Below are 26,973 nucleotides of genomic sequence, written 5' to 3' on the forward strand. Positions count from 1 at the left end.
ACTTCGGTATGTGACAAAAAAATGTAAAAAACAACTTAAACTATATTAGGAAAGCAGGAAGTGAACAAATGTAACAGTTACTGATTGTAAAAGTACCAGATGGAGGGGTAGGATTTAATAAGCTTTGCTTCTTCCTACTCCTTTTTGACATGTGGAACTGTGAACTGATTATGGGATGCATTCAATTGTAATCTGATGCATGTTCAAATGAAATAAAACCATTACCGTTATTATTATTATTATTATTTTTCCACTCTTTTCTAGGTTCCTGAAACGTACAATGTTCTACTGCAACGGAAAAAGGTCAAAACAAACTTTTTTATTTTTGGTAGGTTTCATGTTTTTATAGCCGTAGATATTCTGTATGCCTTGAAACATCAGCAAAAATGTCCAAGTACTGAAGGGGTTATCTTTTGAAAAATGACTTAAACAAAAACAAAGCAAATAAAAAATGTAATAAAAATACAGAGTATGGAGGATTGATTGTTTGCGTTATTTGTTTACAAATAATATCAGCACTGTTCAATAAGGCGTTTCTCTTCTTCCCTTCACTCTCCAGTTCCAGGCGCCCTAATTGCCCTGATGCCATCCCACCCACACAGCTTGATCAAGACTCCACAATGAACAATGTGACTTAAGACATGCATAAATGGCGCATTTAAGGTATAATTATGTTCAATCTTTCTTGAGGAAAAAAAATATCAAGGGGAAAGGTTACATTTCCAATGAAAATGTGGCATACGTTGTAGAACAGGAAAGGTACTCCATAGTCAGGTCCAGGAACCACACTCACTGGTCGGAATACACAAACCTGGTTAAGATTTCTCTTAACCAATCGCAAAGGTGCACAGTGTGGCGTGATAGACTTTGACTTTTGGATGAAGTTGTTGGTACCCATCTGGATGGTTCCCCAGAGTCCACATTGGATATTGATTATACTGGTCCGTCCCAGATGGTTGGATCCATGTCAATGTTTCTCCCTGGTCTTTTTTTGGGTGGGACTTCACAGAGTGCACCTGGATCTGCAGTCTCATGTGCATTAAGTCAACATTTAGCTATGTAGCTTACGAACAACTTCAGTGCACTTCACCGGATCCATCCAAAAAGAACACAGGTATAATCAACACAACACCTCCAGTTGTCGATTCAAGACTAAAAACACGACGTGTTTCAACGTTTTCACTCATTTCCCTCAGCCGTTTGTCGGCACATGGTTGTTCTTAAAGGACTTGGTCTTTCTTTTGTGGACGCTGCTTTGGTTTTGACTCCTGATTACAGTCAGCTGTTGACATCACCTGTTTCAAATCACATCATTATTTCTGGATTTGATCAGGAGAAAACAAGTGTTCTCCCAGTGTGCAGGTTAGGACTGATTTATTGTTTTTTTTTTCAAGGAGACGAGGGAGGAAGGACCTCATCGGCGTATAAACAGGAAGGTCGACAGAGTTGGAAAATAGACACTCACGCAACGAATGTGTGACAGCTTTTGTGTTGGCGAAAGTGGAGGTATTTCATCCATGGAGCCGACCTAATGCAACGCTTGTGTGTTCCTCGATAGACGGCAAGTTGTTGGTGGTGTATGTCGTGTTTATTACTGGCAAACATGGAGATCTGCAACAATAAAAAGCGAAGTCGCTTGGTGAGGCGGTAGATTTCGGTATGAAATCCGACTTTGAATTACATCACCGTGTAGGAACTCGTACACGACTTTTATTTTTAATTGGACAATTGCCCAACTTTGTCATATTTGAACATTAATTGATTGTTAGGTATTGCCCATAAAAAACGTTGGGGAACTTGGTAATGGTAACGGTAATGGTTTTATTTCATTTGAACATTTTTTTCAGATCAGACATCAGATTCCAATTGAGTGCATCCCATAATCAGTTCCCAGTTCCACATGTCCAAAAGGAGTAGGAAGAAGCAAAGCTTATTAAATCCTACCCCTCCATCTGGTACTTTTATAATCAGTAACTATTACATTTGTTCACTTCCTGCTTTCATAATATAGTTTTTTTTTTTTTTTTTTACATTTTTTGTCACATACCGAAGTACGAGGTGATATGACCATACATACCAACAACAACAAAAGTCTGACTCGCCGTGTTAGCTTACTGATGACTACACTAAATTCATCACACATCAACTTAACACCCCAAAAGTATACCTCGGAAATATACAAACATGTACCAATACCAAGTATACACCGTCATTTTAAAGTTTCACCCAAAACTTTTTTATTATTTATTTATTAATTTATTTATTATATAATTTTTAATTTATTTTTTGTCCCGTACCGAAGTAGGAGGTGATATGAGCATCCAATGCCATAATGGGTACCATAGTGCGTGTCAATATAGTGATATATATAGCACATCATGACTGGTTCAAGACTCTTCATCCTTGTATTTAGCAAACATCAACTGCTTGTATTGTTTCTTGAATTGGCTCATTGTTGTGCGTTGTTTGAGGTTTTTTTTTTGTCAAATTTCTTGTTGAAGTACAAGGTGATATGACCATACTGTGCCCCTCACAAGTCAGCAAGGAAACAGTAACGGCCAGGAGCCAATCACAAGCAATCAGTGCACTCACAACGAGCTTGTTAACAAACTGGGTTATCATATATAGCAGTAGAACAATAACAAAAGTCAGACTCAGACACTAAATTCATCACACATCAACTTAACACCCCAAAAGTATACCTCAGAAATATACAAACATGTTCCAATACCAAGTATACACGGTCATTTTAAAGTTTCCACCCAAAGGCATTGAGTCTGAGCAACGCATTCATTCATTGTTTGAGGTCCTTACTCAATCCGTTCCATAGTTTGATTCCACATACTGAAATGCTATGGCTAGCATAACGTAGTCCTAGCATAGAAGTGTTTCAAATGTACTTCTTCCCTGAGATCATATTTCTCCTCTCTTGTAGAGAAGTATTGGATGACATTTTTAGCTAATTGGTTATTTTTAGCCTTATGCATTATTTTAGCTTTTTGAAGATGAACTATATCAGCAAGTTGAAGTATTTGTGATTTTAGAAATAAGGAGTTAGTATGTTCTCTGTAGGCGGCATTATGAATTATCCTTACTGGCCTTTTTTTTTACAGTACATTTAGTGAGTGAAGATTGTTTTTATAGTTATTAGCCCATATTTCCACACAATAAGTAAGATATGGTAGAACCAGCTTTTGCTTTGTTCGATATTGAAATATTTCTTTCAACTTTTTTCAACTTTGTTGTTTGTCAATGGTTGTTTTTCTGTACACTCCAGAACCCCCACTTTGGTAACAAAGTAGTGTTTCTTTATTCCGTAGGATTTAAAATGTATACACAAGATTTAAATCAAACGACTAAAGAAACAAACCAAACGAAGGAAACGATAGACCAATAAACTTTCTCCATGTTATTCTTTGGAGTCATAGCTATTACTAACCTTTGCTGCAGAAGGGGGCTTGTTTTCCACGGACAACAAAGGAGTTAGTGATACACGCAGGGGTGGCTTGAGGGATCGGGACGTCAGTGGAACCCCTCTGATTCCGCTGCCCCCCCCCCCCCCCCCACACACACATTTTGGGGAAAGCCCACTCATTCCATGAAAACTATTTACATAACTCCATGGAGAAAATTGGCCTATAAGAGTTAGCTTTTTCCATGTGCGCTACACAGTAGACACGCTGTTAGAATAATTGTCCTCTTACCCGAGCGCAGCGCATATAGTACAGTATTTACAGTAAAAAAAATACAGACAGAGCACAGAGGGAGCAAAGCAAAAAACAGAGAGAGGGAATGTGAAGGAGAAAGAAAAGGAAAATGTGCTGACCGAAAAAAGTCAGAGTGGGGTTCCACAGATTTTTTCCCCTTACACAAACATATCCACTGTTGATTTTTGTCATTTTCTTGGCTCCGTCAAGTACAGTAGTTGGCAGAACAGTAAGCTCGCCGCTGGTTCGTATGACTTGCTGTCATGGGCTTAAAACAGGGGTGGGCAAACTACAGCCCGGGGGCCACATCTGGCCCGCCAAGTGTTTGAATACGGCCCGCCCAATCTTTCCAAAGTATTTCATTTAAACTCAACATACAACCTGGCATCATGGCCTGAGCCAACCTTTTGATGGTTGTATCAATTTCGTTTTTTGACATGGTCTGTTGTTTACAAAGTGCTCCTGAAAAAAGGGACACAAGCACATAATAATAATAATTATTATTATTATTAGATTATTATAATTATTATTAGAACTATTATGATTATTATAATTATTATATTAATGCTAATTATTATATTCATTATATATAATATTATTGTTATATTTGCATATTTTACATAATAATAATATAATAATTATTATTTTAATTTTATTGTAATTATTATAATATTTTATTATTTTTAAAATATTTAAATATAAATATAAAATAATAAATAATAATGACAATTTTACAGATACAATAATACCAGGTGGACTGTTACGTGTAAAATATATAGTCCCCCCCACCCCCGTAAATTTTGTCATATCAATGCAGCCCGCGAGTCAAAAAGTTTGCCCACCCCTGGCTTAAAAGGTGGCTTCCCGCCGCCTCAGCGTATGCGCCTCCTTTCCCCCCGTGTCGTGACCCCCGACACGTCCCGTCTGCATGCACTTCATTCACTCTCTTTATCGTCTGCTACGCTGTAGCGTTTGACAGAAAACATCGGAATGCATGTACGCTGTATTGTACATTTTTGGAGAGACTCCCAAATATTATATGATGAGAGGAAAATCAGTCAGCCTGGGAACGCCGTAGTTGGACGCAGGCCCGGGCAGGTCCAATTATTACGAACAATCTATCAATATGCAGAGCGAGTCCACAAGAAATGTGTTTTTTCAGCTCAGCAGAAAAAACACAGAAACAAAAAAAAGCAAAAGAGAACGAAAGAAAGAAAAATGCGGTTCGTACAAGCAGGGAGAGAGAAATCTGTCTTTACAATCCCCCTGTTTCGCCTTGCCAACTTTCTGCTGGCTGTTGGTAGTGCGGAAATGAGAGCGTGCTAGATTCTCCCCTCCCGAGAATAACACAAACCCTTCAAAGCTCAAATCAAACACACAATCCACGTCACAGGAAACCATTTTGAAGCGTAAAACCTCCCAATGGGAGCTCCATTTGAATGCTGCGGGTATTTTCGCTGCCTCGCTCGCCCCCCTGTGCCCCCCATACACCCAAGCCCGCCGCAGCCGCCGCCGCCGCCGCCGCGTCCCCCCCTCCGCTCTTTCAAAGCTTTAACCACAACCTAACCCAAACCACACCACCTCTCAGACGACAAGACTCCCTTTCACTCCTGTCCGGTTCTCCGACTTTATCCTTCCTATTTGTTGTCATCTTCAACTGTCATTCATCCGTAAACAACCGCGACAATGGCCTGGCGTTTGGAAACACGTTTTCTCATGATGTGGTCCTTCGAAAACCGCTGAGTACACGCTATATAATCAAACAACAATGTTGTCTAATTTGACCTCAGCATTAATCTTGTAAGATTTTTTTAAAACAAATAGTAGATTAGTATGTTACATTCTAAGTGTGTATGATGAAAAAAACACGAGCAATTGATAAAAATTATTTTTTTTGCTCCCCCACACTCATAAAAACCTCCTGCTGGTTTGATGTTCTCTGATTTTAAATTAACAAATCAAAAAGAATATTCACAGTAATCCTCTCACCGAACATTACAGTAATAGTAATGACAACATCATACAGTACATACCATAATATCTGGTGTATAAGGCACTACGTTTTCTTAAGCATTGAACCCTGTGACCATGTTCGAATCTCGTAATATCTCCTACACTATACTTCCAAACTACTACAAATCGCGAGTGAGAAAATCTATCACAAATCACAAGGTAATTACTCAATACAACCGTCCAACTCACAGTGTCATCTTACAAATACGGCTAAAATCATCACACAGCAACTTAACACCGAACATGGTCACAGTTTTCAATGCCTCTCATACAGTACATACCATAATATCTGGTGTATAAGGTACAACATTTTCTTAAACATTAAACTCTGTAACCATGTTCGAATCTCGTGACATCTCCTAAACTATACTTCAGAACTACAACAAATGGTTGAAATACTGTGAGTGAGGAAATCCATCGGAAATCACATGAAGTCATTACTCAATATAAACGGCCGAATCACAGTGTCATGTTACAAATACCGCTAAAATCATCACACAGCAACTTAACACCAACTGGGTATACCTACTAAATATACAAGACAAAAAAACAAGTATTTTAAATTCTTCCCCATTTCATCCAGCAGAGTAGTTAATTGGCCAGCGGCTGCCGTCAGAGCTCTCTAAATTTAGTGGGTGTCATCACAGTAATCCACTCACCGTACATTACAGTAATAGTAATGACAACCAGTGACCAGTGCACAATACTACATAAATGCCTTTCATACAGTACATACCATAATATCTGGTGTATAAGGCACTACATTTTCTTAAACATTGAACCCTGTGACCATGTTCGAATCTCGTAATATCTCCGACAATATACTTCAGAACTACTACAAATCGCGAGTAAGGAAATCCATCGGAAATCACATGAAGTCATTACTCAATATAACCGGCCGACTCACAGTGTCATCTCACAAATACCGCTAAAATCATCACACAGCAACTTAACACCGAACATGGTCACAGTTTTCAATGTTTAAGAAAATGCCGTACCTCATACACCAGATATTATGGTATGTACTGTATGAGAGGAATTTATAAGACACATTGAAGAACCAGGTATCATGGTATACCTAGTCTGTGTTAAGTTGCTGTGTGATGATTTTAGTGGTATTTGTAAGATGACACTATGAGTCGGCCGGTTATATTGAGTAATGACTTCATGTGATTTCTGATGGATTTCCTCACTCGTCAGCGGCACAGTATTTCAACGATTTGTAGTAGTTCTGAAGTATAGTGTAGGAGATGTTACGAGATTCGAAATTGGTCACAGGGTTCAATGCTTAAGAAAATGTTGTGCCTCATACACCAGATATTATGGTATGTAGTGTATGAGAGACATTTATAAGACACATTGAAGAACGCTGAATCTCGTAACATCTCCTACACTATACTTCAGAACTACTACAAATCGTTGAAATACTGTGCCGCTCACGAGTGAGGAAATCTATCGCAAATCACGAGGTCATTACTCAATATAACCGTCCAACTCACAGTGTCATCTTACAAATACCGCTAAAATCATCACACAGCAACTTAACACAGACTAGGTATACCATAATATCTGGTGTATGAGGCACGACATTTTCTTAAACATTGAAAACTGTGACCATGTTCGAAACTCGTTACATCTTGTACACTATACTTCAGAACTACTACAAATGGTTGAAATACAGTGCCGTTCGCGAGTGAGGAAATCACAAGGTCATTACTCAATATAACCGTCCAACTCACAGTGTCATCTTACAAATAACGCTAAAATCATCACACAGCTACTTAACACCGACTGGGTATACCATAATATCTGGTGTATGAGGCGCGACATTTTCTTAAACATTGAAAACTGTGACCATGTTTGAAACTCGTTACATCTACACTATACTTCAGAACTACTACAAATGGTTGAAATACTGTGAGTGAGGAAATCCATCGGAAATCACATGAAGTCATTACTCAATATAACCGTCCGACTCACAGTGTCATCTTACAAATGCCGCTAAAATCATCACACAGCAACTTAACACAAACTAGGTATACCATGATATCTGGTGTATGAGGCACGACATTTTCTGAAACATTGAAAACTGTGACCAAAACTCGTTACCTAAAATCATCACACAGCAACTTAACACAAACCTACTAAATATACAAGACAAAAAAAACAAGTATTTTAAATTCTTCCCCATTTCATCCAGCAGAGTAGTTAATTGGCCAGCGGCTGCCGTCAGAGCTCTCTAAATTTAGTGGGTGTGACTTAAACATCAAGATTTAATTTATAAGCCGGGCAAAGCTCCAGTATTGGCGTAAGGGAAAGAAACATCGGAGCAACACTGCATCATAAATGGGTAAAAGGTCATGAGACAGAGTCTTCTTTTCTGACCTCCCCTGCCCTTGTTCATTCCCCCTGATCTCAAACCCAAACCACAAAAGTCACGGTACCCTCACATCCTCTCCCCAGCCCTGCTTCATATAAACCACCTTTTCCTCTCGCTTTACGCCTCTTCCTCCTTCTTGCCCGGCAAATGAAACACAGAGGTCATAAGGGCATATGGGAGGCAATCAGAGAAGTTTGTTTTGGCGTTCTCCACGGCTGACACTAAGTCCTTGGCTGTGCAGGAGCAATGTCGCCACCTTGCCTGCTCGCTGGGAAACAAACACGTCCTTAATCAACCAGAGGCCCCGCATTCGCCAAGGCCACACTAGTTGAGTCCTCTCTTACAAGCTGCGGCCAAAAAAAGTCGGGGGCTTCATCTGGTACGCTCGGGCCATACGAGTCAGGCTCGACTGAAGACAGGCCACATTAATGGCAGCCAAACAGTCAAATGAAGGTCACGCGAGCTGACTAGGATTTGTTGAAACGGGGCCAGCGAGGGCGCCAGGCGGCTCTAATCAAGCCCTGATGGCCAAAAAGAGGATGGAGAAGTTGAAACATGTCAAATAAATCCAGGTCACACAAATCCAGTCATCCAGTTGAAATCAAGCCAGAAAAGATCGGATCTATTTTTGGCCGAGTGAGGACCTCTGTCATTGGCTTGGCTAATTGTTGGATAACAGCGGGCTTCTCTGACGTAAGCGGTGTAGCTGAGGGCTGCTGGTGAAGTCAAACACGAGGCGGGATACCAGAAGCTATTTCAACCAGAGATTATTTCAACCACTGGTCTCACCTTATCCCCTGAGAAGTCGGTGATCACTAGGGATGGATGCTGGTACTTTGATACGCAACGCCCAAATTCCATCTGAACGACTCACGTCAAGTCAAAATGTACCGTGACTCGGTACAAATGGCAGTTTCCATGAGTCTCATGTCACCATTGTTAGCAACATTCAAACATTCAATGGTAATGGTAATGGTAATGGTTTTATTTCATTTGAACTCACTCATATCATGCTCATTTTTGGGGCTTGCTGACTCCTGTAGAGCAGCTACACACAATAACTGGCAGAGAAAGTCACAATCTAAGAAGAGGAAGCCATAGAGACCAGCAATTCTTAAAGGGGACCTATCATGGTAATGGTAACGGTAATGGTTTTATTTCATTTGAACATGCATCAGATTTCAATTGAGTGCATCCCATAATCAGTTCACAGTTCCACATGTCCAAACACACTCATATCATGCTCATTTTTGGGGCTTTGTATTGAGTTGTTGACTCCTGTAGAGCAGCTACACACAATAACTGGCAGAGAAAGTGTTCCGGATCTTCCAGATTCTGCACCTCTTCTTGTTTCTGACCGAAACGGACTGTTCAATTTACCTTAAAAGGTGTGATTGGTCACACTCCTAAACGCTCCTGAGGACTTCCGGAAGCGTAGGTCCGTGTTTAATAAAAAGCATAAATAAAGAAAAGCACTTGATATTCAATATTGTTCTATAATTCCACTCGGACAACACAGTTCAGGTTGTGATGGATGTCATGTTTTCTTTTAAATATGAAAAGGTACCCAACCCCTCGAAGCTATCGAAGCGATGCCCCATCTCCAATGGGACGTTGGACAATTAACCTTGAGGCTCTGCTCCGCGGGTGATATAAAGAGACTAGTGACCCATTGGTGATTGTGCGTGATGAAAAGAGACTTGTGTTAAAGTACACAAGCTTTCAACGCTCCGAGCAAAAAAGAACGAGCCAATCTCCGAGGCCCATTATTCCCATGTTTTAAGTTGGATCGACTTGCAGGCAGATACTGAGCAGTGATAGACACGCTGATCCCCGTCCAGCCCACCGTGCAGCCAGGCAGTAGCTGGAGCGCTAAACAGGTACATGAAGTGCTGAGACCAGACAGCACTTCCAGGAAGTTGAGCATCAGGGATGATTCTGTGTTATTGACTTGGCAAAGTCTGCAGTCAGTATAATTCCACCAGTGAGGGCTTCGCTGGCTTCAAATGTGAACATATACGTGTGTGTGTGTGCTCCCTTGAGCCTCTTCATACTCCAGACCAGGCTGGATGCTCTGCAGCCCAGATGGGTGGTCAGGCCCCCAGTTTATTTCTATTATTCTGTTATGATAATTGAACCCATTTGAACCATTCAGTCTTTTTTTTTTTTTCTTTTTGTTTGTGAATGCACGCACACTGTATATCAATCCAGCACCGCCCTCATCCTTTGCTCTTCCCACACACTCAAACGTTCGGCAACTGACGGTTGCATTTGCATCCAGCAGCAGAAGAGCACGGCCAATCACAGGGCACATATAAGCAAACAACCATTCCTATGAAAAATTTTGGACAATTAACCTAGGATGTTTTTGGAATGTGGGAGGAAACCGGAGTACCCGGAGAAAACCCGGAAAAAACATGCAAACTCGGTGGAATTGAACTCGGGTCATCTAGCTGTGAGGCCTGCAAGGTAACCACTCGTTCGCCGTGCAGCCTCTTGTTACAATCATTAATTAATTTTCTACCGCTTTTCCTCACAAGGGTCGCGGGGGGTGCTGGAGCCTATCCCGGCTGTCTTCGGGCGAGAGGCAGGGTACACCCTGGACTGGTGGCCAGCCAATCACAGGGCACATATAGACAAACAACCATTCACACTCACATTCATACCTATGGACAATTTGGAGTCGCCAATTAACCTAGCATGTTTTTGGAATGTGGGAGGAAACCGGAGTACCCGGAGAAAACACGGAAAAACATGCAAACTCGGTGGAATTGAACTCGGGTCATCTAGCTGTGAGGCCTGCACGGTAACCACTCGTTCACCGTGCAGCCTCTTGTTACAATTATTCATTCATTCATTAATTTTCTACTGCTTTTCCTCACGAGGGTCGCGGGGGGTGCTGGAGTCTATCCCAGCTGTCTTCGGGCGTAAGGCGGGGTACACCCTGGACTGGTGGCCAGCCAATCACAGGGCACATATAGACAAACAACCATTCACACTCACATTCATACATATGGACAATTTGGAGTGGCCAATTAACCTAGCATGTTTTTGGAATGTGAGTGGTTAGCGCGCAGGCCTCACAGCTAAGAGACCCGAGTTCAATTCCACCCTCAAAGGCCATCTCTGTGTGGAGTTTGCACGTTCTCCCCGTGCATGCGTGGGTTTTCTCCGGGGACTTCCAAAAACATGCTAGGTTCCAAATTCAACAGTAAGTGTTTACCAATTGTGAAATAAAAAATAAACAAATTTGAAATAACATGATTGTAACAAGAGCTCACAGCTAGATGACCCGAGTTCAATTCCACCGAGTTTGCATGTTTTTCCAAGTTTTCTCCGGGTACATGCAAACTCAATTCCACCGAGTTTGCATGTTTTTCCGGGTTTTCTCCGGGTACATGCAAACTCCACACAGAGATGGCCGAGGGTGGAATTGAACCCTGGTCTCCTAGCTGTGAGGTCTGCGCGCTAACCACTTGACCGCCATGCCGCCCTGAAGAAGATACTGTAAAATTTAATAAACCCTGACATGTGACTGTTTTCTATCATCATCGAGTTGAACGGCTGCCTTTGTGTTAAGTGACTCTTGTAACACATCGATTAATCCCTGCTACATTGATTAACACATCGATTAATCCCTTAATTGCCATTGTTCGCTTACAACCAAAGGACAAACTACACGGTCATTGACTGTTGTCGTTGCTTACTGAGTTGACTCCACGGAAAACAGTCAGAAGAGACTTACGAGTTCCACCCTCAACCCCGACTAAGACTTATCAAAGGATCAAGACGGCGTCGGAAGGGGCCGCATCGGGACTACGCAGGACCATAATCCAGGTTTTAGAAGGTCAGAGTCTACAAAAACTCTACAAAAGAGTTGAGAACGACCTTGGCTAAGTTGGCAAGACTGCACGGAGGCAATCATATTTCACGGTCAAAACAACGCTGGCAGTTTGGATCACTGAGAAGTCTGGAGATGTTTCATGTGAAACTGAACACCGACAACGGCACCAAACCCAAATGTGTCATTTCTTAATTTTACAGCTAGTTAAGAAGAAACAAATGTCATCCAATAGCTAGTACAAACAACCCATTTGCATATTAGAACTGAACAGATCGGACTCGTTTGTCATGGTGGAACGCACCGCTTCTTTGTACTCCGAGTAACAATAAATAACCAGGCCACATGGATTCTACAGCGTCCTGCCTCCATTTTTTTTTTTTTTTGCGACTGGCTCCCAGCCAACAAGTGCAAAGACGTGAGTACAGTAAGGCCGTATATACGCTGGATGTATACCGTGGGGCCGCATCAGGGTACATTTTATCAGCGAATGATTCACACACACACACTTTTGGGGTGACAGAGTGCACTGGCTGAGCTCTGATGAACCAATGGCAACCTGGGGAAGGAGGAATGTGTATGGCGCTAGTCCAAGAGAGGCCTTCAGAATCCTCAGCAGGCTATCCTGGTTGTCTTAGTGAGCGCAAGTATGAGTGTGTGGGAGTATGCTTGTGCACAAGATGATGGCTGGGGCTGTTATTGTGTAACGATGTGTAATTTTTTTTTTTCCAGACAGTTGGAGATGAATTGTCAAAGTATATCTTTTGAACAATACCATCTGTCTTTGTTGGTGAACATACAGTGTAGTACAGTGTAGTGTATGTACAGTAAAGCTCTCACACTCGGGCTTGCGTAACCTCTGCGTTACCGCCACATGCTCAGTATACACTGACCACTGACCAGCTGCTGGTTTCTTTGTGATAATGTAAAATATGTAAAGGATTTGACTGTAAATATTCATGTTACAGTGGTATGTGGTATGAAAAAGTATCTGAACCTTTTGGAATTTCTCACATTTCTGCATAAAATCACCATCAAATGTGATTTAAAAAAAAAATCAAAATCACACAGATGAAAAAACAGTGTCTGCTTTAACTAAAACCGCCCAAACATTTATAGGTTTTCATATAATGTAACATATGTAAAGGATTTGATTGTAAATATTCATGTTGCAGCGGTATGAAAAAGTATCTGAACCTTTTGGAATTTCTCACATTTCTGCATAAAATCACCATCAAATGTGATTTAAAAAAAATCATAATCACACAGATGAAAAAACAGTTTCTGCTTTAACTAAAACCGCCCAAACATTTATAGGTTCTCATATAATGTAACATATGTAAAGGATTTGACTGTAAATATTCATGTTACAGTGGTATGAAAAAGGATCTGAACCTTTTGGAATTTCTCACATTTCTGCATAAAATCACCATCAAATGTGATCTGAAAAAATCTAAATCACACAGATGAAAAAAAAACAGTGTCTGCTTTAACTAAAACCGCCCAAACATTTATAGGTTTTCATATAATGTAACATATGTAAAGGATTTGACTGTAAATATTCATGTTACAGTGGTATGAAAAAGTATCTGAACCTTTTGGAATTTCTCACATTTCTGCATAAAATCACCATCAAATGTGATCTGCGCTTTGTCAAAATCACACAGATGAAAAAACAGTGTCTGCTTTAACTAAAACCGCCCAAACATTTATAGGTTTTCATATAATGTAACATATGTAAAGGATTTGATTGTAAATATTCATGTTGCAGCGGTATGAAAAAGTATCTGAACCTTTTGGAATTTCTCACATTTCTGCATAAAATCACCATCAAATGTGATTTTAAAAAAATCATAATCACACAGATGAAAAAACTGTTTCTGCTTTAACTAAAACCACCCAAACATTTATAGGTTTTCATATAATGTAACATATGTAAAGGATTTGACTGTAAATATTCATGTTACAGTGGTATGAAAAAGTATCTGAACCTTTTGGAATTTCTCACATTTCTGCATAAAATCACCATCAAATGTGATCTGAAAAAAATCTAAATCACACAAATGAAAAAACAGTGTCTGCTTTAACTAAAACCGCCCAAACATTTATAGGTTTTCATATAATGTAACATATGTAAAGGATTTGACTGTAAATATTCATGTTACAGTGGTATGAAAAAGTATCTCAACCTTTTGGAATTTCTCACATTTCTGCATAAAATCACCATCAAATGTGATCTGAAAAAAATCTAAATCACACAAATGAAAAAACAGTGTCTGCTTTAACTAAAACCGCCCAAACATTTATAGGTTTTCATATAATGTAACATATGTAAAGGATTTGATTGTAAATATTCATGTTACAGTGGTATGAAAAAGTATCTCAACCTTTTGGAATTTCTCACATTTCTGCATAAAATCACCATCAAATGTGATCTGAAAAAAATCAAAATCACACAGATGAAAAAACAGTGTCTGCTTTAACTAAAACCGCCCAAACATTTATAGGTTTTCATATAATGTAACATATGTAAAGGATTTGACTGTAAATATTCATGTTACAGTGGTATGAAAAAGTATCTGAACCTTTTGGAATTTCTCACATTTCTGCATAAAATCACCATCAAATGTGATCTGAAAAAAATCAAAATCACACAGATGAAAAAACAGTGTCTGCTTTAACTAAAACCGCCCAAACATTTATAGGTTTTCATATTTTATTGAGGATAGCATGCAAACAATGACAGGCGACTTTGGGCAAGAGGCAGCCTAATTTCAATAATTTAGAGTGTCCAATTAACATAACATGGGAGGAAAGTAAGAGGACCTCGAGCAGTGGTGTCCAAAGTGCGGCCTGAAGGCCCTCGTACAGTATATAGTACATCCATCCAATTTGTATACTGCTAGATACATATACATGGAAATATATTCCTGGGGCAGTAGTACTAGTGGTTAGCCTGTTAGTCACCCAGTAAGGAAGTGGAGGTTTTGAATCCTCATTTCAGTACCATTTGCATATTAGCTTAATTAGGCTATGTCGGACAGGTGACATGTGCAGGGTGGAGCCCGGAAACCGGGACTAACATTCAGATTCGTCCAAAGCCAACCAAACGTTCACAACAAACCAGCAAATGAGACAAGCCACACATGCTCCTGAAGAAGCCAACTGATTACCAATCACCACCAGCTGGGACTAAATGAAGTAAAGGTGACTGCAAATAGTAAAAAAAACAGGAAGTGCTTGCAAAATAAAACAGGAAATAAGGAGAAGCAACACAAAATAGTTCAACAAGTCACACAGAACGTAACAGGATGGATATTCGACATCCTTTGTGAAAGAGAAATGCATAGCAAAGTTGATCTAAAGTTAGCAAAAAAAAAAGTTAGCACTAGCATTTAAAACATCCAAACATTTTTGACCCAGCCTCTTGAAAGCATCGGAATCAAGAATCGAAAACAAGGAATCGGAATTGGTACCGATCCTGCTCTTCCCCGAAGTTACCTGGGGTAGGCTCCAGCTTACCAGTGACCTTAATGAGGTCAAGCGTAACAGGAAATGGGTGGATGCATGCATAGTTTCCTGCTGTATCCATTCATTTTCTACCACTTAACCTCACAAGGGTCGCGGGGGGTGCTGGAGCCTATCCCAGCTGTTTTCACCTCAGATGAATTTTAAGCCATAAAAACGGCCACAAGGTGGCATAATTGCTGTGTCAACGGAAAAATCGCAAGGAGTGTAGCGCGCAGGTTAGGCATTGAATGGCAATTTTAACGCATGTACACACATGGTTTTGAATGTCGCGGGGGGTGATGGAGCTTATCCCAGCTGTCTTCAGACAAAGGGCGGGGTACACCCTGGGACTGGTGGCCAGCCAATCACAGGGCACATATAGACAAACAACCATTCACACTCACATTCATACCTATGGACAATTTGGAGTGGCTAATTAACCTAGCATGTTTTTGGAATGTGGGAGGAAAACGGAAAACCTGGAGAAAACCCACGCATGCACGGGGAGAACTTGCAAACTCCAGACAGAGATGGCCGAGGGTGGAATTGAACGCTGGTCTACGAGCTGTGAGGTCTGCGCGCTAACCACTCGACCACCGTGCAGCCCCTGCTGTATCCAGTTATTCTTAAAATATGCCATGCAGGTTTTGGATGTGAACTGCAGTAGAAGAAACAGGGTCATGTGTGCACTTGGACTAATGCACAACTGAACGAGGGGGGGGGGGGGGGGGTGCAAAAGTAGAAGAGTGGAGGAGCCTGTTTAAAATATTCAACCTCCCTTCCATTAACTAACCATGTAGGGACGGGAACACGACCTGCACTGTACATCTCATGAGATAGAAGAAAGAGTGAGCGGGATGGTGCTGAGTGGGAGTGGGACCTCTTTCATCCAGGAGCCCTTAAATCCAGCTCAGCATTTTCCCAGTGATGTCATCTCCTTGAGACTTGCACTTCCTTGCTTCTTCCCTTTCCTCGTGACCTCCATGTTCCTGCTTTGCATCTTTTTCAGTGAGGCAAAGCAAATGCATGCGTACATCTCACAGCCCCGCCCCTTTCCAAAGCCAGTAGTACATACCTACACCCAGCTACCATACCACTTCCACACAGAATGGGAGAACTGTGTTAAGGTAATGTCTCAATGTTGCAGGGGTGCTGGATCCTATCCCAGCTGTCTTCGGACGAGAGGTGGGGTACAGCCAATCACAGGGCACATATAGTCAAACAACCATTCACACTCACATTCATACCTATGGACAATTTGGAGTCGCCAATTAACCTAGCATGTTTTTGGAATGTGGGAGGAAACCGGAGTACCCGGAAAAAACCCACGTATGCACGGGGAGAACATGCAAACTCCACACAGAGATGGCTGAGGGTGGAATTGAACTCGGGTTTCCAAGCTGTGAGGTCTGCGCACTAACCACTCGTGCCGCCCAGAATACTACAAAATCGCTTGTATTTCAATATTCATTCATTCATTTTCTACCGCTCACGAGGGTCGCTGGGGTGCTGGAGCCTATCCCAGTTGTCTTCGGGCGAGAGGCGGGGTACACCCTGGACTGGTGGCCAGCCAATCACAGGGCACATATAGACAAACAACCATTCACACTCACATTCATACCTATGGACAATTTGGAGTGGCTAATTAACCTAGCATGTTTTTGGAATGTGGGAGGAAACCGGAGTACCCGGAGAAAACCCACGCATGCACGGGGAGAACATGCAAACTCCACACAGAGATGGCCGAGAGTGGAATTGAACCGTTGTCTCCTAGCTGCGAGGTCTGCACGCTAACCACTCGTCCACCGTGTAGACTGTATTTCAATATGTTTTGATTAATAAATAGTCTACAACAAATAAAAACAATGATAATTTATGAATTAATTTGTAAAAAAAAACACTGTTTTTTCAGCTGACAGCCATTTTCTTCTGTTCTATTTGAATAGTTGGTGTTTAAATGAAGCATTGGCTTACGTAGCATCTGGTGCAGGAATCCTTGTGCGATTCCCGTACAGTGTAGAGGTTTGGTCTGCTTTACTGTCACTTTCCCCCCCTGCTGTGTTTACACTCCTTTAAACGCCTCTTTCAGTACACTACCATGACTTGCTGAGGCGGGATCACGGCTATGTTCTTCTGCTGATGCATGACATTCTATGTATTATTTATCAACATACGTACCGTTCATAGAATACATAGCGGATATACAGTACTACCTCAGTGCCACGTTTATTTTACTTAGCAGCCACGTCGACACACCAGAATGACCTTTCTTTATTATTATTTGTTATTATTTATTATTATTAAGTTTACACCATATTGCGCAACACTAATGCTGCGGCTACGGAATCTTTGCAGGCACATAAAAAATGGCCGCTGCTCAAAGCATATAAAAAAGCTACTGAGCTAACGAGTTAACGTCTAATTTATTTCTTTGACGCTTAAGAAAGTGTTTCGAACAATGTGAAAGAAAAAAAGACAAAGTAAGAAGCCAAGAATGTACCACTTCCACACAAAATGAGAGGACAAGTTTTTCATAAAATATAATTAACTAAAAAACTAATTATAAAATTAGTTCATTCATTCATTTTCAACCGCTTTTTTCTCACGAGGGTCGCTGGGGGTGCTGGAGCCTATCCCAGCTGTCTTTGGGCGAGAGGCGGGGTACACCCTGGACTGGTCGACTTTCATACCTATGGACAATTTGGAGTCGCCAATTAATAATAAAATAAGTAATATAATAAAATTATTATTACTAATTATAAAATATACATATATGTATGTATATTTGTATATATCCATATATATATAATATATATGTATGTATATATACGCTATCATGTCGGACAGACCATGGTCTTATCAGTGTAATATTGCTGTGACAAGACTTTATGAATATTTTTGGACTATGGTATGAATGTGAGTGTGAATGGTTGTTTGCCTATATGTGCCCTGTGATTGGCTGGCGAGACTGTGCCCCGCCTCTCGCCCGATGTGTTGTTGTCAAGCTGAGTAGAAAAAGAAAGAGAATGTGGGATTAAAATACTGTATGGGTGAACACATATAGCATTATTAGCGCAATTCCCAGAAATATACCCCGGCCCCCGTCCCCCCGGGGGGGGGCTGCCAGTAGTATGGGGATGACATCAGTGCATCATTGACATCACTGCAGCATCATTCTTGCAGCTTTGAAAATGATATCACTGCTGAAGAAAATACACTAAAAATATCAGCACACTTAAGATAAACATCCAAACTTTCATTGTTTTTTTGTTTTTTTTTTGGGACACACGATACCAAAATGTCAACGCTTGTTTGTCCGCTTTCACGCAGGTGCCGGTCTGGTGTCCCCACTACAAATGTTTGATGAGTCAGTCTTACGAAGAACTGCTCGTGCTCCTCCAGGCTTCACACAAGACTTTGGAGGATTTAGAAAAAGCAAGAACTCTGGTAACCTGGTAACCGTAAATGAAGCTTATTATTGTTATTATTATATCAGGCTGGCTCTTTAATACATTTTATAGAAGGGAAATGTTGCGTTTCGTGGTCAAACCCCCACCACCACCACCACGTTCTTTTCTGTCATCTGTTTCTTTCACAACCAGGCACTGTGCTTTGTCAGCTGAATTTCCACATTGTATTATTTATAAAGAAACTATATACTTTTAAAAAATATATCAAAAACTCTTATATTTCAAGTAAATGCCTATAATAAAGGTTGCGGGGGTGCTGGAGCCTATCCCAGATGTCTTCAGGCAAGAGGCGGGGTACACCCTGGACTGGTGGCCAACCAATCACAGGGCACATATAAGACAAACAACCATTCACACTCACATTCATACCTATGGACAATTTGGAGTCGCTAATTAACCTAGCATGTTTTTGGAATGTGGGAGGAAACCGGTGTACCCGGAGAAAACCCGGAAAAACATGCAAACTCAGTGGAATTGAACTGGGGTCATCTAGCTGTGAGGCCTACATGGTAACCACTTGGACACCGTGCAGCCTCTTGTTACAATCATTCATTCATTTTCTACGGCTTTTTCCTCATGATGGTCGCAGGGGGTGCTGGAGCCTATCCCAGCTGTCTTCAAGTGAGAGTATGGCTGGGTACACCCTGGACTGGTGGCCAGTCAATCACAGGGCACATATAGACAAACAACCATTCACACTCACATTCATACCTATGGACAATTTGGAGTGGCTAATTAACCTAGCATGTTTTTGGAATGTGGGAGGAAACCGGAGTACTCGGAGAAAACCCGGAAAAACATGCAAACTCGGTGGAATTGAACTCGGGTCATTTAGCTGTGAGGCCTGCATGGTAACCACTTGTACACCGTGCAGCCTCTTGTTACAATCATGTTATTTCAAATGAGTTTTTTTTTTTATTTCACAATTGGTAAACACTTCCTGTTGAATTTGGAACCTAGCATGTTTTTGGAAGTCCCCGGAGAAAACCCACGCATGCACGGGGAGAACGTGCAAACTCCACACAGAGATGGCCGAGGGTGGAATAGAACTCTGGTCTCTTAGCTGTGAGGCCTGCACGCTAACCACTCATCCACCGTGCAGCCATGCCTATAATTATCATTGCATTGTAGAGGGGTTTATGCAGTGTCCAGACCAACACTGTACTGCGGTTCAGAGGTTGACTTCCATGAATGTGTCCCGTATGAAGTATGTTATGAACATCTACGTTTGCTGATCTGACAATCTTGATTTGAATGTGCCTCGGCATTGGTATGATCGAGGTATGATGTTTGATCTCCGAGACAAACCAGTTTAGAACCACAACTCTTAAGACACCGTAGTGTTAAAACTCAAGTTTGTACGTCTCGGCGATGACTACCAGTGAATCATTCAGTAGTTTGACACCTCCTGCGGCCTCTGAGGAATCATTTTCACTGACTTACTCATCAGCGTGAGCAGCCATGAGCTCACCAACTGACTGTGCCTGAGGACGCTGTGGAAAAACAAGCTTTAGATCATCGTTTTCTCAGGGTGTCATCGTTAAAAACAATCTGCATTCGACATAGAAGCACATGAGGCAGCGCAACAATGAATAGCATATTAAGTCAACAACAAGTTAGAATTACTATTATTTATATTGTGTCCTTTTATTATTAATACAATTGTCAAAACAATTACGATGCCGATTCCGATCATCCATGAGTCGGACCGGCCAATACCGATCACGTTAATTAACTGGACATTTTTCAATTTATGGTAATGGGAATGGTTGACTCCTGTAGAGCAGCTACTCACAATAACTGGCAGAGAAAGTGTTCCGGATCTTCCAGATTGTGCACCTCTTCTTGTTTCTGACCGAAACGGACTGTTCAATTTACCTCTAGGTGCAATTCTTAAATGGGACCTATCATGGTAATGGTAATGGTTTTATTTCAATTGAACATGCATCAGATTACAATTGAATGCATCCCATAATCAGTTCACAGTTCCACATGTCCAAAAGGAGTAGGAAGAAGCAAAGCTTATTAAATCCTACCCCTCCATCTGGTACTTTTACAATCAGTAACTATTACATTTGTTCACTTCCTGCTTTCCTAATATAGTTAAAGTTTGTTTGTTTTTTTACATTTTTTGTCACATACCGAAGTACGAGGTGATATGACCATACTGTACCATACATACCAACAACAACAAAAGTCTGACTCACCGTGTTAGCTTACTGATGACAACACTAAATTCATCACACATCAACTTAACACCCCAAAACTATACAAACATGTACCAATACCAAGTATACACCATAATTTTAGAGTTTCCCCCAAAACTTTATTTATTTATTTATTTATTATATAATTTTTAATTTATTTTTTGTCACATACCGAAGTACTCGGTGATATGAGCATCCAATGCCATAATGTGTACCATAGTGCGTGTCAATATAGTGATATATATAGCACATCATGACTGGTTCAAGACTCTTCATCCTTGGATTTAGCAAACATCAACTGCTTGTATTGTTTCTTGAATTGGCTCATCGTTGTGCATTGTTTGATTTCCTTACTCAATCCGTTCCATAGTTTGATTCCACATACTGAAATGCTATGGCTAGCATAACGTAGTCCTAGCATAGAAGTGTTTCAAATGTACTTCTTCCCTGAGATCATATTTCTCCTCTCTTGTAGAGAAGTATTGGATGATTTATGTAGTATTGGAGTATTTATGATAAGTGCGCCGTTAGACAATTCCAAGGGCTCGTAACAAATAGGTAATTATTTAAAAAAATACATTTTTGGGCAGATGGTCTTTAGGTTCCTAAACAACAAACAAAAGGTGTTTTGAAGATAAACACTTAGTACGTACCCCATAAAAGAAATACCCACTTTCCAGAGAGACAAAAACAAGCTCCAAACTAATCACAGTGCTTGTTTGTTTAAAAAAAAAACTGTCCCTGTGGTCAAAAAAAAAAAGAAAAACATGCAAGAAAAGTTATAACGCCAATTCACGTAGCCTGTAACGCCAAACCATTCAGGTTTTACAGACTAGTGTTGACTTTCACGGTAATACAGAACACGTTCCCCGTCGGCTCGATACAGGTGTTTGTCAACCCGACGTGACGCAGCAGACATGCACATTCATGTCCAACACCGGGATCGGTTTTTGTGGTCGACTTTGAAAGGAATTTATCTGCATAGGCCGATCATGTTTTTTTTACGGACACCAATCCATCGAAGCATCCCTAATTTTGCCATATTTATATAGATACAGTATACAGTAAACCTCGGATATATCGGAAATTCGCTCACAACGGACAGATAAAAAAGAACCAATTTTTCTATAATGCATTTCCAATAAAAATTCATTGCATATATCGGATTTTTTATAACGGATTTCGCCTATTTCGGACAAAATCTCCAGTCCCGTTCCAATGCATTTCCATGAAATTTCCCTGGCATATATATCCATAGGATGGCCGCATCGTGGCGCTCCGATTCGCCGAATCGTGACAGGCCGCTATACGACGTCATTTGCAGCGTTTGCAGCGTTGCCTGCGCGTCCAGGTACATTGGAAACATAGTCAAGGAAGTGCCTTTTTATAACGGATAAAATCCCATTTACGCATATACCGGATATAAATCCGATATATGAGTAAAACGGACATTTTCCGGTATACGCATATAACGGATTTCGCTTATATCGGACAAAACCAGTGGGAACAATTGAATCCGATATATCCGAGGTTTACAGTATATTGATTGTGTTCAGTAAATAACAATACATTTCTTCAAAGTATTTGCACAGCGTAACTTTAACAGTCAAGTCAGAGCTAGTGAATATATTGTACGTTACACAGTATGGTTTCTTTCCAAGAGAGAGGAAAAAAAATACTAATTTGTACTTCTAACTGCGGACAATGGGGTGGGCAGACAAAGCAAGTGAGTAATAACACAGCAGACAGAAAAATGCTGAGTAATAAGCAGATTGTTCTCTTCAAAACGGGCTCGCTTTAAAGCAGCACTGGGGGTAAGCTTTTCCAGGCAGCACACAATGGGCCAACAGGATCAATATTGACATTCTCCTTAGTGATAGCGGTGTCGGCTGGTTCAGGGTCAGAGACCCGACCTTTTTGTATGAGCCAACATTTTGTGGTCACGGCTAGGGGACACTTACAGTAACCTTGGCCTCAAGACATAATGGAGGATGCACACCACCAGCCCGGGAGACGTCCCTCCCCTTTATGGGCCTTTTTTACCGTAAGCGTGCACAGTCCTCCAGTGGCCCCGATTCAATCACAGATCATTACTTTGTCAAAACAGCTACCAGACCACGTTGGCACAGCGCGAGTTGTTGAGTGCGGCGGCGGCGGCGGCGGCGGCGGTGGAAGACGAGGCGAGAACGAGAACAAGCAAGCACACCACTTTTGTACGGGTGACTCGTTTATTACATCTAATTGCAACAAGCAGTAATAATTAGGTAGATTTTCCTCCACATTAAGGCGAGAGGTGCTATAACTAAATAATAAAACATTCCATGATGTTGCTTTGCTGAAGCGACTGAAATGTTGTTTACCTAAATTGGTCAATTAATCCGAGGCAAAATCATAAAAAGAAAGGATGTGGGTTGTCCTGGTGGTCTTTTCCAATTGGCCGCGAGTCAAATCTGGAAGGGATACCACACCACTTCTTTTAGTGCGCTGTGAGAGGAAGACCTGTTGCAGAAGCACGCAGAGTGAAAGGTAACGGCCCAAAAGTTGAACGCTCTTTTGGAACTAAACAGAATTAACTAAAACATGCATCTGACGGTGCAAGAAACGTAAGTTTTGTTTTAAATTAACCCATTAATCTCATCACGGATTAGCGTTACAGTGGTGCCTTGGTTAAAGTCAATAATCCGACTCAAACCAAAACAGACTAAACTTTCCCACAGAAAATCAAGTAAATCCAATTAATTACAGTGGTGCCTTGGTTAAAGTCATTAATCCGACTCAAACCAAAACGGACTCTAAACAAAGCAAATGTTCCCACAGAAAATCAAGTAAATCCAATTAATCCGTTCCAGACGCACAAAAATGTTAACACAAAACGCATTTTATAGACAATAATTATCGAGTTTTACAGGCAGAAAATGAGGCAAAAATAATTTGCCATTAATTCATATTAGCGTTATAGTGGTGCCTTGGTTAAAGTCATTAATCCGACTCAAGCCAAAACAGACTAAACGTTCCCACAGAAAATCAAGTAAACCCAATTAATCCGTTCCAGACTCTCAAAAATGTTAACACAAAACACATTTTATAGACAATAATTCAGAGTTTTACAGGCAGAAAATTAGGCAAAAATAATTTGCCATTAATTAATATTAGCATTACAGTGGTGTCTTGGTTAAAGTCATTAATCCGACTCAAACCAAACCAGCCTCTAAAACAAATGTTCCCACAGAAAATCAAGTAAATCCAATTAATCCGTTCCAGACCCCCAAAAATGTTAACACAAAACACATTTTATAGACAATAATTATCGAGTTTTACAGGCAGAAAATGAGGCAAAAATAATTTGCCATTAATTCATATTAGCATTACAGTGGTGCCTTGGTTTAAGTCATTAATCCGACTCAAACCAAACCAGCCTCTAAAACAAATGTTCCCACAGAAAATCAAGTAAATCCAATTAATCCGTTCCAGACCCCCAAAAATGTTAACACAAAACACATTTTATAAACAATAGTTATCGAGTTTTCCAGACAGAAAATGAGGCAAAAATAATTACAAATGACAACTGAACATTTAACTTCATTTTTACTTAGTTTTGCTGACAATCAATAAACAAAATAACACAAAATAGACACATTATTCTGCTACAACCACAATTTGCAGAAATATGTCAAACTAAATATCAAAGCTAAAAAAAAACATGTAGCTTGCCTTCTTAATAAAGAACAAGAAAAACAACAACCGAACAACACCCCCCACCGCCAGTAGGATGCCTTTTGAGGTGTTTGGTGACGTCTGTGCACGCCGCCAATGCTATAACGCTATGCTACAGTTAGTTTGAATGTCTACGTTTTGTTGTTGTAACTAGAAAAGAGTGTTACGGATGTAAAATGAGTGTTACAATCAATGTAACAACCGGATTTGTGTACGCATAGACTGTATGTGTGGGCACCGCAGACAATGACGGAGTCGTAAAATTCAGACGTCAGTCCATCGCATGTGTCTCTAGCTCTAGCATAACAAATCTGATATAAACAAACAATGTCGCTCTAAAATGGTGCATGCGGCCCACAATGCACTGCACCAACATGTGCAAGTCACACAAGATTTTGTCTTTGGTGTGTGATCCAAGATATTTTTGGACGCCAAACAAAAGCAATTCATGGCCAAATTTTATCCAAAAATTTGGACATCAACCACAAAAAATGCTAACCGGGGCGGACATTAACCAAGGTTTCAATGTTGGATGATTACATAAGAATGTCACATGTGACAAGGGTTTATTATGAAGGGCACTTCATAACACTTTGATGCCTTATTTGATAGATTGTGTTCAACTCCAGAAGATCCACTGTGAATGAGTAAAAGTCATGAACGTAGAAAAGAAAAGAGGAGATCCAAGACAAGATGGCAAAGAACAAAGTCAACGAAAAAGGAGGTCATGTGAGCAAACTGAGGTTCATGGGTTGGTTGATTTGAGGAAAGATGGGAATTCAAGTCATTCCCTTGGAAGCTTTGAATGCTGAAACAGAAACGACATCCCGACAATTCCTTCTTGAATACTTGACACACCTGACGAAACACTCACACGTGTACAGGCATAAATGGTTCCCAGTCGTGGGCCACCGCCGCCGCCTCAGAGTCCGAACCACTCCGTGACCCCTCCTCTCCTGGGGTCAGGTTTCTGCCTCTGCCGCTCGTCCTCCATGAACTTCTCCTGCATTTCCTCCATGGAGCCCTGTGCCGGGGTGCTGGTCTTTTCCGGGAAGATATCAGGGAAGGCGAACGTCTGGTCTTCAGCCTGAAATGCAAAGATAACAACCATTCAGAGGTTTTCCTCTTTATTCGTCTTCTGGTTATACAAATGGTAATGGTTTTAATCAGATTACAATTGAATGCATCACATAATCAGTTCCCAGTTCCACATGTCCAAAAGGAGTAGGAAGAAGCAAAGCTTATTAAATCCTACCCCTCCATCTGGTACTTTTACAATCAGTAACTGTTACATTTGTTCACTTCCTGCTTTCATAATACATTTTTTGTCACATACCGAAGTACGAGGTGATATGACCATACTGTATCATACATACCAACAACAACAAAAGTCTCACTCACCGTGTTAGCTTACTGATGACAACACTAAATTCATCACACATCAACTTAACACCCCAAAAGTAAACCTCAGAAATATACAAACATGTACCAATACCAATATAATACCAATACCAATATAATTTAAAAAATATATATTTTTTTAGTTTTTTTAATTTTAATTTTTTTAGTTTTATTTGACAAGGTCATATGAGCATCCAATGCCATAATGTGTACCATAGTAAGTGTTAATATAGTGATATATATAGCACATCATGACTGGTTCAAGACTCTTCATCCTTGTACAGTAAACCTCGGATATATCGGACTCGGATATATCGGAAATTCGCTCACAACGGACAGATAAAAAAAGAACCAATTTTTCTGTAATGCATTTCCAATAAAAATTCATTGCATATATCAGATTTTTTATAACGGATTTCGCCTATTTCGGACAAAATCTCCAGTCCCGTTCCAATGCATTTCCATTAAATTTCCCTCGCATATATCGGATGGCCGCATCGTGGCGCTCCGATTCGCCGAATCGTGACAGGCCGCTATACGACGTCATTTGCAGCGTTTGCAGCGTTGCCTGCGCGTCCAGGTACATTGGAAACATAGTCAAGGAAGTGCCTTTTTATAACGGATAAAATCCGATTTACGCATATACCGGATATAAATCCCATATATGAGTAAAACGGACATTTTCCGGTATACGCATATAACTGATTTTGCTTATATCGGACAAAACCAG

The 26,973-nt window shown here is 40.6% G+C and overlaps 1 protein-coding gene across 1 annotated transcript in view; it reads right to left on the reverse strand.

Annotated features, from left to right (window-relative positions):
- Window positions 1–24,694: 24,694 nt before the first annotated feature.
- LOC131131031 (large ribosomal subunit protein uL23m-like) overlaps window positions 24,695–26,973 on the reverse strand; it is a 44,190-nt gene continuing 41,911 nt past the window's right edge. Inside the window, exon 5 of the mRNA XM_058075311.1 lies at window positions 24,695–25,929. Within this exon, the coding sequence (XP_057931294.1) occupies window positions 25,765–25,929 (165 nt within the window). The 3' untranslated portion in view covers window positions 24,695–25,764. The remainder of the gene's footprint in view (window positions 25,930–26,973) is intronic.

This window comes from Doryrhamphus excisus, chromosome 6 (genome assembly GCF_030265055.1).
Source record: "Doryrhamphus excisus isolate RoL2022-K1 chromosome 6, RoL_Dexc_1.0, whole genome shotgun sequence".
NCBI lineage: Eukaryota > Metazoa > Chordata > Actinopteri > Syngnathiformes > Syngnathidae > Doryrhamphus > Doryrhamphus excisus.